We start from the raw sequence: 14,355 nt of genomic DNA, 5'->3' as shown, positions 1-14,355 counted from the left end.
CCACATCCTCACCAAAGTGACTTTGTTCACCATAAACATGTTCTATTAAAATGACGATTCAAAAGCAAGACGTATTTCCTTCCTTTTGCTAAAGACTTGATTGATCATCTAAGCGCAGATCTTTAAGGACAGCTAAAACATCATTTTTTTTCCCCAAGCCCAAAGCTTTAAAAATGCAATAAATTATTTGAATAAGCCATTTGCAGTTTTATTTTCTTTTTGTTTTTTATACATAGACCAAAAGCACCAACCCAAAAGATTTTTTTCCAGTGCACAAACTATGCCCTGAGAATAAGTTGGGCACTTCTGGAAGATATTTTAACTTTATCAGGACAATAAAAGGCCATATAGGAAAAAAAAATTAAATACCAGGCTGACTGGAGTTTAAGTATTAAAGTCAATTTATATTTATTTGTTCAACACACACTGACAATTTCCATTACACTCTCCTAAGAATCCAAGGTTTTCATACTTCTGTATCAATTATTAACCACCAATAAGCAGCCATTGGAGAAACCAGGATGTCATTCTACACGTAGTATTTTTCTGTTCTCCCTTTTGCTTTATTCCTGTGTTTCCTAGGAAAATGATATACAAACCATTGATTTTGAGAAGTAGTAGTATCCTGGAATTCCTTTGTTGAGAGGAAATTTTTCTTGACATTATTTGGTCATTGAGAGAATTGAGAATTCTCTGAAAATCAACTATTGAAGGTTAAATTGCTCTGACTATGGATATTGGTACTTTAAAGGGTAGCATTGCCTCCAAATCAGTCAGTCTGCCTAGCTATGCTGTTCTAATCTGCTAAATACTTGGTTTGAGTTCTTCCTATTTATAATAAAAATCTTTCTTTTGCAAATGTTATGATTTGTATCTTAGTTCTTCTACTAAAAAATCCTAGCTTTGTCATGCTTGCAAACTGGAGTCAAAGAATAAAAATAATTTTGAAATATTGTAGCCAAAATCTCTGCCTCATTGTTGATAATTATTTCTGATAATCCTTAGGTCTTTAATGAGCTTTGCCTGCATGGATGTAGACAGCCTGTCTATCCAACAGTGAGTTGAGATCAGCCTCAGTCTTCCCAGCAAGTGAGAGTGAAGGCTGGTGATGTCCACATGAAAAGTAACTCTTTTCTAGGTTTTGCAATGGAACGGATATGGTTGCTCTTGCTTCTAACAATCAGAGTGCTTCCAGGGTCTGCTCAGTTCAATGGCTACAATTGTGACACCAACCTCCACAGTAGATTTCCTGGTAAGTCTGAACCCAATCTTTTCTCTAATTGTATCTGGAAAGAGCAATTATGTTTGAATAGTAAATCATTTAAATACATATGGAAAATGAGGGGGATATCTGTCTATATTAAGTGGATGTTAACAAATGGCAAATGACAAAAGACATTTTTCTGAAGTTGTAACTTATAACCACATTAACACACAAAGTGTTCATTGTAGTTTATATTATTATAATGACTGCTCACAGATGTGAAAAATATTGGCTAATGGTTGATAAAATTGGGAGAGGCTAATGTCATGCAAAATTTGTCTAATTGAGGGCTTTTTTCTCATAAATTAATTCAGACTTTAAAAATTGCCCTTATATGCTGATAAATTTATTTAGGAAGAATACTCAGAAAATGACTGTGAAATATTATGCAATACTCAAAAAAATACTATTTCAATGAAATGTTGGTCACCACCAAAGTACACATGCCAGCTTCAGAATGCATTTCATAGCAACCCATCAATATTTTGACAGACATGAGATTTTGACCATATTGATAGACGTGTCCCACAGTTTCCTAAAATCTGCAATTTTTAGAGGTAATTTAAGGTTTCACTTAAGTAGTCATCTTTTTATATCAGCTAAAGTTATAGAACCACAGTTCAATAGTAACAAAATAAGAACTAGATGATCTGAAACTACTTTTCTACTTATGTATTGCAAACTGAAATACCTTCTGCAATGTTTTACATGCTCCTGTGTTTGGAGCATGCCAGAGTAACAACACACCTGCATAGAGCAATCAGTAGGTAGTTAGGTAGTTGATGTGAAGTTTCTAATTTATTTGAGGAGAGGTAATCTGGCTTGCTCCAGAATAAAGACAAGAGTATGTAGGAATGGCTTCATGAGCCCAGACCTAGTATGAAAGTACTTGACAGGTTTAGTAAAATAAGGAGGTCAGGATGGGGAATGTCCAAAGACAAGTTTACAAAGGTAAGTTAAGGCAGGGTTCTTAATGATTTTGAATACCACAAATGATAGGATTTTTTTTTTTTACTATGGAAAATTTCAAACATATGCAAAAGTAGAGATTAGTAAAAAAGCACTCATAGTAATCTTACAACTTCATCAGTTATCAACATTTATAAATTTTGTTTCTCTCTCCTTCTTACTACCTCCATCTCTGAAATATTTAAAAATAAATTCATTATTCATGTTTCATTATATATATAAGTGAAAAGAACTTAAAAAAGTCATTACACTTGTGTATCTAATAAACTTAACAATAATTACTCAATATCATCTTATACTCAGCCAATTTGCCTCTAAATCCACATGGTGCATTTGTTGACGTGTTTCTTAAGTCTGTCTTAATTTATAGAAGTCCCTTGCTTTTCTAAAATGCCATTTATCTCTTTAAATAATTTGGTGATTTATTTCTTAGAATTCCAACACTCTGGATCTGGTTGACTGTAACTCTTATGTGTCATTTAACATGCTCCTCTTTTCCTGTATAACCTGTCAACTAATGAGAGCTAGTTTGAATAAATTCAGGTTCAATTGTTTTGGCAAGGATGCTTTTTGTATTATTTGTGTAATAAAAGTGTTTTGTCTTCATTTTGTAAGCAAAGAAGAGCCACTGCATCTTTTTAAACATACCTTTTTAAGGATTTGATGTGGTCACATTTTGTTTCAGAAAGCAGACATTGGGGAAAGTATGATGGACAGAATCAAGTTAGAAGGGACTAGAGGCAGAGAGAAATGTCACGAAGGCAGTGGCAATGGAAGCAGTAGAAGGAGACAGTTATTAAGAGATGCAGTATTTTGTGGTGGACTCCCCAGAACTTGAGAACTCACTTGACTTGGGAAGTGAGAGAAAGAGAAGGCTAGAGGCTGTTTTGAACTTAGATAACTGGATGGAGATACTGACGCCAAAAGTATAGGGCATTTGCATGTTTTAGAAAGGAAGTTTGGATTCGAAAATAATGACTTTGAAGTGCTCTTAGAGAGTAGAGTGGCAGCCTCACTCAGAAGTAGGAAATAAGGACCTGGGTCTGAGGAAAGAGGTTGAAACCGAAAATAGCTGTGTGAGAGTTGAATCCCTGTGCAGTGGGTGAGCAATGAATGAGGGGTAGGAAAAGGAAAGTTGTGGAAATAGACTACAATTTAAATAACCCTGGTGGTGAAAGAAAGGGAGGAGTAAACTGAGCCAGCAGTTTAAATGAGAAAGGAGATTTTTGGATTAGAGGACTAGAGACACCTGAGTCTACATGAGCAAAGGGAAAGTATTCAGAGACTAGGAATACTAACAAAGAAATAATTGATGTAATGAGGAAAGAAAATATGGAAACGATCAAAGATATAGGTGGAGGAGTTAACCCTGGAAAAGTGGCAGCTATTTGTTTGATTTAGGAGAGAAGAGAAATAAAAGACAGAGGCAGAGAAGTTGAGAAATGCTAATTATGTTCATCTTCTTGGTTGAAGTGGAAGGCAGAGGCCCTCAGAGAGTGAGGGGCCAGAGGCCTGGCTGGGGCCTGGGAAGGGTAGTCAAGTCTTACCCTGTTATGGATAAAAGAGAAGGCCAGAATGTAAGAAGATTGCTCGGCAGAGAGGAACTAGCTGATGATGTATTATACTTGTAAAGGTAAATAAAACCTGTAAATAAGCCAAAGAGTGACTAGGACAGCAAAAGGAAGTATTTTTCATATGGTAAAATTTTAAAATTATGTTAAAACTTCCATTTACAATGGTGCCCACTGACCATCAGCGTCAAAATCACCTGAGATAGTCGTTCAGTGAGGACTTCACTGCTTTCCCCCAGATATGTAGTGTCAGAATCTCTGAATATGGTGCTGGGAATTTGTATTTTAAACCCTGCAGATGAGTCTCATATGCATTATGATTGAGAACAGCTGACGGTATTCTATTACTTTCTTGAATCCATTATTCTAGTTAAAAGCAAGTCATGTTTGGGGAAGTATAACTAAAAACAAAATCTTCTCCCAGCCCAAAAATTCTTTCCACAAAGATAGTAGAGATGAGAACACATTTATCATTGAATAAGCATTAAACCAGAATGTGATGCTCAACACAGGCAATTCATTAAAAGTTTGCAAAGACAGAAAGGAATCTCACTCTTTTACATAGTCAAACAGAGGCAACGCATTGCATACATGTTTTCAAAATAAATAATAATTAGTCCTCAAGTAAGAGGACTTGACAGCACCATTTGTCACATATAGTTCATCCTGAATTTATCTGGTAATTGAGGTGACCATCTGTGTTAGTGTATTAGCTTTCTCCAGAGGGAAGATAAAATTCTCATATCTTTATGAAAGGAGGTACTTTTTTGATTTGGAGCAAGACTCCCACCGAAGTGAGGCTCCCACCCTCCCCAGACTGTGAGATAAGGATACTATTTTCCTTGATGTTTACATTTCTAAGAGATGGTTCCCAAGTCCTTGAGAAAGACGTCCCTGCATCATAAAGCTGACGAAAGTCCTATCTAATTTTCAAAAGGATTTATATACATTTCAAGGAGAAGAGAAAGTACTTATAAGTTTTCTGATATAAATGGTCTCTTCCTTTATTTTCAAGAGGGAGAATTAAACCTCTTATTTTTAATTTGTATTTGTCCTTACGCATGTTAGCACTTTTAGTACTTTTGGGCTTAGACAACAAATATCCAAACTTTCCAAATTTATACACACACACACACACACATTGTTGCAATTTAAAATTTATATTAAAAAAATCTAAAATTCAGATAAATCAAAAGTTCCATGAGAGGCTTTAAGTTTATATGGGTAGTCTTTTCAAGTAAGCCCATTTTTGCAGGTTGTTTGCAAAAGACCAGAGTGAGCAAATAAAGCCTGAAGGTTAATTGCTCACTCCCCTCTTGACCTGTGGCTTCTCTTCCACATCAGGATCACCGTTGATGTCATTAGGAGCTCCACAAGCTGCTCAGATACTAAGCAATGGGCTAGAATGAGAATGAGTCTGACAAAGGAGAGGAGCTATCTAAATGCAAAGTAATGTTAATAATGATGAGAGTAATCATCTCACCCTAACTGACCTTTGCTGTTTCATGACATTAGAACTATTTTCTTTAATTTCCATGCCATTTATCCTTAAGCCAAGGGAACCACCATGGCCTAATTCATTTTAAATTTAAAGGTATACCATTTAATTTTAAAGGTAGTTAACTCTTGCCTATCTAAGCTAGTAGCAGGGAATAGACTCATGCTCCCTATTCCCTCTGCTATTCTCTATAGCAGAGAATAGACTCATTAATTATGCTCTTCCAAGAATAAAATGCAATCCATAGTTGACTTTTAGAGTACCAAAGAATTATTTGGCCAAAGTGAAACATACAGATAAATGCATTTGGCCTCTGCAACTAATGGATACCTTCTGGAACCAGCCCCTCTTTTAGAAGATGGTATATGTAAGGGTCGACCTAAACTTTCAAGCCTCTAAAGAAGTCTTTAATGATAAAGGCACAATCAAGGAGAGATTAGGTTAATGACACCAGAAACTTTGTGGCCTGACATTGTTTTATGGTGAACTAACCAGTCATGGGAAACTAACGTAAGTCAATGTTTTATGACTTGTCATTTTGTATTCTATTTGAAATAGTGCTAAGAAGGAATAAATTCCATGTATAGAATGCTAGGCACATTATGTAATGCTCTCTTTTATTTCTTACAATAAACCTACAAAACTTTTTAACTTTTACTTTATGATATGGAGATTGAGGATTAGAATTTTTCTAATACTGCAAAGCTAGCAATTGTCAGAGATATAACACTAGAGCTCTTTCCATCAAACCATGATGCCTTAAAGTGAATCTTGAATACTAAGTTTAAAAAATGATTTATACCAAAAATCAAATAATCCAATTACAAATGGGCAAACAAATGAATAGACATTTTTCCAAAGAAGACATACAGGTGGACAGTAGGCACATGAAAAGGTGCTCACTAATCCTCAAGGAAATGCAAATTAAAACCACAGTGAGATATCACCTTACACCTGTCAGAATAGCTATCATCAAAAAGACAACAGATAAATGCTGGTGAGAATGTGGGAAAAGGGAACCCTTGTGCACTGCTGGTAGAAATGTAAATTGGTGCAGCAATTATGGAAAACAGTTTAAAGATTTCTCAAAAAATAAAAATGAACTACCATATGATCCAGCAATTCCATTCCTGGGTATATATCTGAAGGAAACAAAATTATTATGTCAAAGAGACATCTGTACCCTATGTTCACTGCAGCATTATTTACAATAGCTGAGACCTGGAAACAACCAAAGTGTTTATCAACAGATGAATGGATAAAGTTGTGAGATACACACACACACACACACACACACACACACACACACACACACACAATGGAATACTATTCAACTATAAAAAGGAAGGAAATCCTGCCATTTGTGACAACATGGATGGACTGAAAATGTTATTATGCTAAGTGAAATGTCATACAGAGAAAGACAAATACTATACGATCTCATGTATATGTGAAATCTAAAAAACAAAAACAAAACTCATAGAAAATGAGAAGAGATTTGTGCTTACCAGATGCAGGGGTGGGGGCACGGGAGAATGGATCAAAGTGGTCAAAAGGTACAAACTTCACACTATAAGATAAATAAATACTGGGGATGTAATGTACAACATGATGATTATAGTTAACACTGATGTATACTATATTTAAAATATATTAAAATTTGCTGAGAGAGTAAATCCTCAAAGTTCTCATGATAAGAAAAAAAGCATTTTTTTCCTTTTTTTGTGTCTATGTGAATGATGGATATTAAACTTATTGTGGTAATCATTTCACAATAAGTGTAAGTCAAGTCATTATGCTGTTACCTTAAACTTATATAGTGCCGTATGTCAATTGTATCTCAATAAAATGAAAATTTAAGAATTATGTGTAAATGGAGAATCACAATGGAAACGGCTACATTAAAGAATTTGAAAAATCATATGGTAGGAAAATTTGTTTAGCTTTTTCAGGACCAGCTTGACTAAGGAAATTTTTTCTCTGATAATATTTATTAATGTTTCAGTGAGTACCAGTTTTCCCCAGGAAATAAAATAGAGAATCACCTACTTCAGTGATAGACTTCATGGGCAGGTCAAATAAAATGAGCTGCCTGATTTTGTGTTAGGCTTTGCTTAACCATTGCACTGTTGTGTGCCCAAAGACAAAGTAAGAGTGGATTATGGAATAATTATGCCAGGGAATACGTTCTGTCTCTCTGTGTAGCTAAGAAAGGCCAATTCTGCTGCCTTCCTACATAGTAGTAGTGTTTTGGTCTCCAAGCTGCGAAGAGGATGCTTGCTTTCGCTTTGCAGCTGTGACTGCAATTACTACACCAGATGAGGCAGAAGAACTGATCGAGACAGTGATTGCAGATCACATCCTGATTAACCTTCAGTGATAAAGTGCAGTGGAGAGAAGAGGAATTAGTCAGCAAGTTCAGTGACTGAACAATTCAGAGTTCTGAACTGTTCTTCTTTATTTTAATAACAAAGTTCTTTATTGCATGATTTTTCATTTCCTCTACTTGTATAAGTAAAACCTGTATGCTTTTTTCTGCTTGAAAAAGATGACCAAACTCTTCTAGTTCTAGCAAGTGTGAATAGAAGCCTGCAAAGTTTATCGAGGACTGAGTATGCATTTCTTTCAACCCTGCAGACAACAGCTTGCATTTGCTAATGAGAAACAGAAGAGGAAAACTGAGGTGGTGAGGAACTGTTCAATACAGGGGGGAAACCTGAATTCCTAATCCACTTTAAATTCTTCATTAGCTGCTGGTATTTTGGGTAGATGAAATATCAATACCCCTTTTAAACTTCTTGCTCAATATTGTATAAAAACTTGAGGAGAATTAACTTTAAAAATTGTGTTAAAACAACAAATATAACATCTGTTTTCTAAGCAATTTTAAGTTTATGTAGTGCCAAATATTGCTACTCTCATTTTATAGAGATAGAAGTAGAAATGATATATAAATTACTTTTATAATCTGCTAAGATTATATAGTCTTGGAATATCTCTTGGAGTCCAGGAAATAAATTAGAGTTGACCTTCCATATCCATGGGTTCCACCTCTGTGGATTCAACCAACCTCAATGAAAATATTCAGAAAAAAAATTCCAGAAAGGTCTAAAAATCACAACTTGAATTTGCTGCATGCCAGCAAACATTTATATAGCATTTACATTGTATTTACAGCTATTTATATAACATTTACATCATATTAGGTATTATAAGTAATCTAAAGATGATTTAAAATATATAGGAAGATGTGCATAGGTTATATGCAAATACTGCATATGCCATTTTATGTAAGGGATTTCAGCATCCATGGATTTCTTTTAAATTTTGGTATCCAAGGGTGGTCCTGGAATCAATCCCCCATGGATACTGAGGGATGAGTGTCCTGTATTTCCATGTGAGATTTCTGTAGTACTACAAAGCAGCGCAGTCTTCAGCATACAGAAAAGACTCCTCCTATTATACTGAATAGGTTTTGGTTCATACAATTAGTTTTAAACCAATGCTACCTTTAAGTGTGTATAAACCAGCCCATGGATCCAGGTGCAATCATATTCATGGGAATACCTGCATCTGAACTGCACAGAGCCGTCAGTTGCTCACAACAGACTCAGGCAGCCTCACACGTCTCCTTCAATTGTTTCGAGGAGTGCCCAGGGCCTAGTTGCCATTTGAGGTAACTGTCCTGCTCCTCTGGTTATTAAACTGCTATGGGGAAGGAGAAGACTGACCCTCTTCCCAATTTTATTTCACACATTGCCACCTGAGCACTAAAGTAGACTCATTTGGGTTCAGTCTCACAAAGTCTTTCACAACCCTCTTTCATTGTAATTCAAACCAGTTAGTTCCTCAAAAAGGAAGGGACTCAGACACACACCCATGCCCTTTACAATTTGTTTCTCTCTCTTTCCTGTCCCTTTTTCATCCAAACCTCTCCCTCTTGTAAGCCTATAAATCATACAGTTTGGTGGGAGTGCTTAATCCCACCTGATAGAACCCACCTAAGGATTACTTCCTGCCCAATCAAAATGTATAGTTATGACTAAGTAACTCAGTTGGTTAAGAGACTTGTGTAGGGGAGGAAAGATAATTTTCCCTCTACCCTTCTAGGTTCTTAGCTGAAGTCCCCTATAATAAAAGACAGATTAATAGAAAAAAACAAATAGAAGTTTAATAACATGTAAACCTCCTATATTCATGGGTGATACCCAGGAAAACTGAGTAACTCCCTGAAATGGCCCAAGCCACTACCTTAAATACCATCTCAAGCTAAAGACAAAAGAGATGGTGGTGGTGGGGAAGCCAGTTATGGGAGGTCATCAGGTAAATCACAGTAAACAGGAGTATGGTTGTTATGCAGATTTAGGTCTGTAGCCTCCATTTGTAAGAGTTTCTGGAGGTTCAGTTCCCCTCTTCCTTCCTGGTACAGAGAAGGAGATGCACTTACAAATGGAGATTTCCCTTATAAATGTAAATGTCTCTTTCAGAAGAGTAACTTCCATTTGTTTTCAGGGATTCTCCTATGTCTGCCATTTCTTTTTTCTTTTTTGTAAAAAAAATTTATTTATTTATTTTGTTGCACTGGGTCTTAGTTGTGGCACATGGGCTGCTTAGTTGTGACATGCAAACTCTTAGTTGCAGAATGCATGTGGGATCTATTTCCCTGACTACGGATTTACCCCGGGCCCCCTGCATTGGGAGTGCAGACTCTTAACCTCTGCGCCACCAGGGAAATCCCTGCTGTTTCTTAAAAATAATTTAAGGTAATCCTTATGCCAAAGAGGCATATTTTGGGGTGGCATATTCTGCTCCCCTTCACTTGCAATATTGGCATCACCTGGGAGCTTGTGAGAAATGTAAAGATCAGGCACCATCCAGATCTACTGAATCAGAATCTGCATTTTAATAAGATTCTCTATAATGCATATTCATAAGAAGTGCTGATTGGAGCTGGTACACATGATGTCTTGCCAGCTTTATGTTGTTACATACCAGAGTGTTTATGCCAACCCCAACTGGCTGTCACACGCTTGCTATTAATGACAGTAGGGATTAGCAAATCCCTTGCTGTTAAGGGGAAATGATTTAAAAAATTTATTATTAATAATAAAGCAAGATAATTATTTGCCAGACTAATGCACTTAAAAAAGCTAAATACCTAAACAAATAGCAAAAATCTATTAATTTCATATTATTTAGTGTGTTGAATTAGAAAATATCTGACATAGAGAATTTTGATGTTCCTCTAAAAGTCTGAAAACAGGAATCATCTCAGGCAGTTGGCAGAGTACAGATAGGAAATATGAGTTCTGGATGAACAGTCAAGATGAACCTATATCATTGAGCACATTATTTTCTTTGTGAATCTTGAAAGTTGATATTAAAAAGTTAGGGGCTTCCCTGGTGGCGCGGTGGTTCCCCGGTCCGGGAGGATCCCACATGCCGCGGAGCGGCTGGGCCCGTGAGCCATGACCGCTGGGCCTGCGCATCCCGAGCCTGTGCTCCACAACGGGAGAGGCCACGGCAGTGAGAGGCCCGCGTACCAAAAAAAAAAAAAGTTAGAAATCATGCATGCTGTTTGTGAAAGAGTTTAATTAAACATATTTTAATAAACACTTGCTGAATGTTTGTTAGGCATGCTGGGAAAACCCAGAGCTTTCAATGAGTTCATAATCTAGTGGGAAAGCAAATATCCACTCCCAGGTATAATGTAGGTGATATTGTAGACTCATAGTTAACGTGATGTGGGGTAGAGCGGAAGAGAATGACTATATATCATTGGAAAAATGAAGTCTTATAAAAGGAAGCCTTAGAAATTGTTTTTCTTTTCTCAGCCCATTTCTATTACCTGAGTGCTCTCAATGGGTATTTCATCTATTATTATTGTTTATAATTGATGTACTGAGTATTGGTGATTATCAAATTTATAATTCTTACTCTTTTCTGTCCTCTAAATATTAGACTCTTATTTCCAACTACCTGCTGTATATTTCTGCTTGAATGTCCCATATGTACCTCAGCTTCTCAAAAACTGAGCTCATCATCTTTTTCCTTCCTGTATTCCTTATCTCAAGGAATAATCCACCCAGTCACTAATGCTAGAAACTTGACCATAAGTTTGACATCCCCTTCTCTTCATGCCATCATCTAATCAATTTCTTATAAAATTTAGCCAGTTGGAACTGTTTCATTTCTTCCCAACAATCCCTTCCAAACAGCTGTGCCCTACCAAGACATGGTTGTATATAACGTGGTATTCAAACCTCTGTCATATCATTATCAACTGCATTGCAATTGTCTGTTTTTTTTCTCTGTGTCCTTTACCCAACCATGAGTTCCTTGAAGTGAAGGAGTCCTGTTAATGTCTTTATCCTCAGAGTTTAGCATAGAGACTAACGTACTGTATATAAACGAATGCTTTTTTTGGATACTTTGTTAACATGAAGTGGCATGTAGTTTAGATCTTGAAAATAAATAGGACCAAATAGCCTCTAGCTTGTGTAAAACGATGGCACTGATTTTGTGTGTTCAACTCCTGTGCACCCCACCCTTTTTTTACAATCTACACTGACACCCAGAATTGCTTTTCATACAGATTTTTACATTTTCAGGTCAATAGTGAAGGAACATTTTGAGCCACCGCACTGCAGTGCTGAGTTCAGTTCAATTATGGGGTATTTGTGTTGCAGAATATATGTGTGCAAATTAGTTGAATAGTTGCATTGATCTGTGCCCTTGTTAATCCAGGTAATAATTAGAACATGTTAAATATTCTGACACTACTGAAAGTAAATGTAGGTCTCAAACTTAATAGTATTGAGATGAGATAAAAATCATTCCATGTATCAAAAACTAGGAATCATTAGCCTCATCTGGATGCCATTGGATATAAGCCAGTTGAGTATGGAATTGTTGAGAAAAAGAAAATAGATATATTTGTTAAATATGTGAATCATATGCTGAGAATATATTGTCATTAATTATGTCTAAAGGGAAAAGTATATTAGGTGTTCTAGGAATGGAACTTTCTTGGAGATAAATAGGTAGAGTGATATTTTTATTCACATATACAGAATTGGATCCATTCCCTTTTTACTCCATGTATATGGTAACCATATTCTATGAACCCCATATCAGGCTGTTTTTGTACATGGTGAGATAGATAGTGACAGGATATTTAGTGTGACAGGATATTTAAATTTGCATAATTTTAGAAAATCTGAGACAAACTCATTGCCTGATTGGTAGGTGAGAGGAGTGCAGAACATCTCTTTATTTTTATCTGAATTCAATTGAATACTGCATTTTTAAATTTCCTATGAATAACTTAGCTTGGTTAAATATTGGGAAAAATCACCCTTTTGGCAGCATAACTGCACATAAACTCTGTATGCAGGCCTACCATTTTAGACATACTTAGTATCTTTAGACAGAAAACACTAGAAACCAAACATCTAAAGATGTTTATTCCTTGATTATTTTTTGTCATTAGCTTGTATTCATTGGATTGTTTAATACTGCAGTGTTGTTCAAAGGGATACTACAATTCAGGCCAGGGATTGGACAATAAAAAGGCTAAAAATATTTAGTTGTTGAGAGCAACTGTTATTCAGTAACTGACTGAAAAAAGTTTCTCTACTTTTGGCAACTTGAAGTAGCATTTTTGTTTCCCTCAAAGCCTCACAAATGGAAAAGTTGTGCTGAATAGATGTCTTTAGTATCTACAACCAGGGAAAAATGTGTTCCTTGGAAGGGACAGTGAAAAGTCTTTAGAAAGCTAGGTTAGGATGGATTTGAACAGATCCTTTCTTACACTGTAAAATCTTTAGTTTGTTATCATTTCTCCAAGTGGGATCAGCTTGTAGCAAATTCAGTTCCACTGCAGGGGTTACAAGTCTCCAGTTATAAAGCAGAAAACGGAAGAGAGCACTATGTCTGGACAAAGCAATCACTGCCATTGTTAAGCTAGCATAGGCATCAATTAATTCTTGAACAAAGGTGAGGAAGCTAAAATCTTTAGTTGGTTTAAGTTAAGGGAATGATACCTCTTTTGTAACATATTTAATGATATGTATTAACTTCCATACATTTATGGTATGCCAAGTAATGCCATGATACTCATTCTCTATTTCCCCAGGCATAAAGAGTTCTTAGTGCACAGTCTAGTAGTTGAGAATTTGATTTCACATTTAAGTAGACATTTTGCTACCTTACAGAGACCATTTTGTATGTGAAGGTTTCCTGTGATCTTGCCTATGTGCTTGCTACTTGGCCTTATTGCCTACCATTTCCTCCTTGCTTTTTAAATTCAAATGAACTGTCCAGCTCCTAACCAGCCTGAGCATATTTATTTCACACGTCTGTCATCATTCATGCTGTCCCCTTTTGTGCTGTAAGTTTCCCACTCCTTTTTGTAGCTAACTCCTACCGATACTTCCAAACTCAGTTCAATGCCATCTTCTCCAGGAAGCTGTTCCTAATCAACTGGTCTGGGTAAGGTTCTCTTTCTATGCCACCCCATGGTTCTCTGTCCAATCTTCCTGTAAATGTGGGCCACATCTATCTCCTCTTATGGACTGTGATCTACCTAAGAAAAAGGACCACTACTTTGTACATCCTTAGTGCAGTCTATTGCCCCATACTTTATGTGAGTAATTAATTAATTACTCACTGGAGTACATCAATGAATATCATAGCTTCCTGCTTTCTGGGACTTTCAATTTATTGAGAAGACAATTATATAAATACATATATGATTCCAAGTCAATACGACAACATAAGACAGAGTAGCATAATTTAGGTTTGGGATCAGGAAAGTCTTTGGGAAAAAGACAATGAAATTCGAGACCTGAGGGATGAGTAGGAGTTCCTCAGACAAAGATTGGGAATAGGAGAAGCATCCTACGGAGGGGAAAAAAACTGATTGAAGGTCTTGTGTAACCTATATTAGGCTTTTTAAAATACAGTATTTTATTGAGGAATAACATATAAAATAAGATGCAGCAATTTTAAGGGTGTGGCTTGAAATTTTAACATATGTATACACACATGTT

General features: G+C 36.1%; 1 protein-coding gene across 1 annotated transcript in view; it reads left to right on the top strand.

Moving 5' to 3' along the window:
• The first annotated feature begins 1,146 nt into the window (after window positions 1-1,146).
• ZPLD1 (zona pellucida like domain containing 1) overlaps window positions 1,147-14,355 on the top strand; it is a 38,649-nt gene continuing 25,440 nt past the window's right edge. The window contains exon 1 of the mRNA XM_007469143.1: window positions 1,147-1,252. Within this exon, the coding sequence (XP_007469205.1) occupies window positions 1,147-1,252 (106 nt within the window). The remainder of the gene's footprint in view (window positions 1,253-14,355) is intronic.

Source organism: Lipotes vexillifer, unplaced genomic scaffold (genome assembly GCF_000442215.2).
Source record: "Lipotes vexillifer unplaced genomic scaffold, Lipotes_vexillifer_v1.1 scaffold772, whole genome shotgun sequence".
Taxonomy (NCBI): Eukaryota; Metazoa; Chordata; class Mammalia; order Artiodactyla; family Lipotidae; genus Lipotes; species Lipotes vexillifer.
This window is presented reverse-complemented; position numbering and strand designations above follow the sequence as displayed.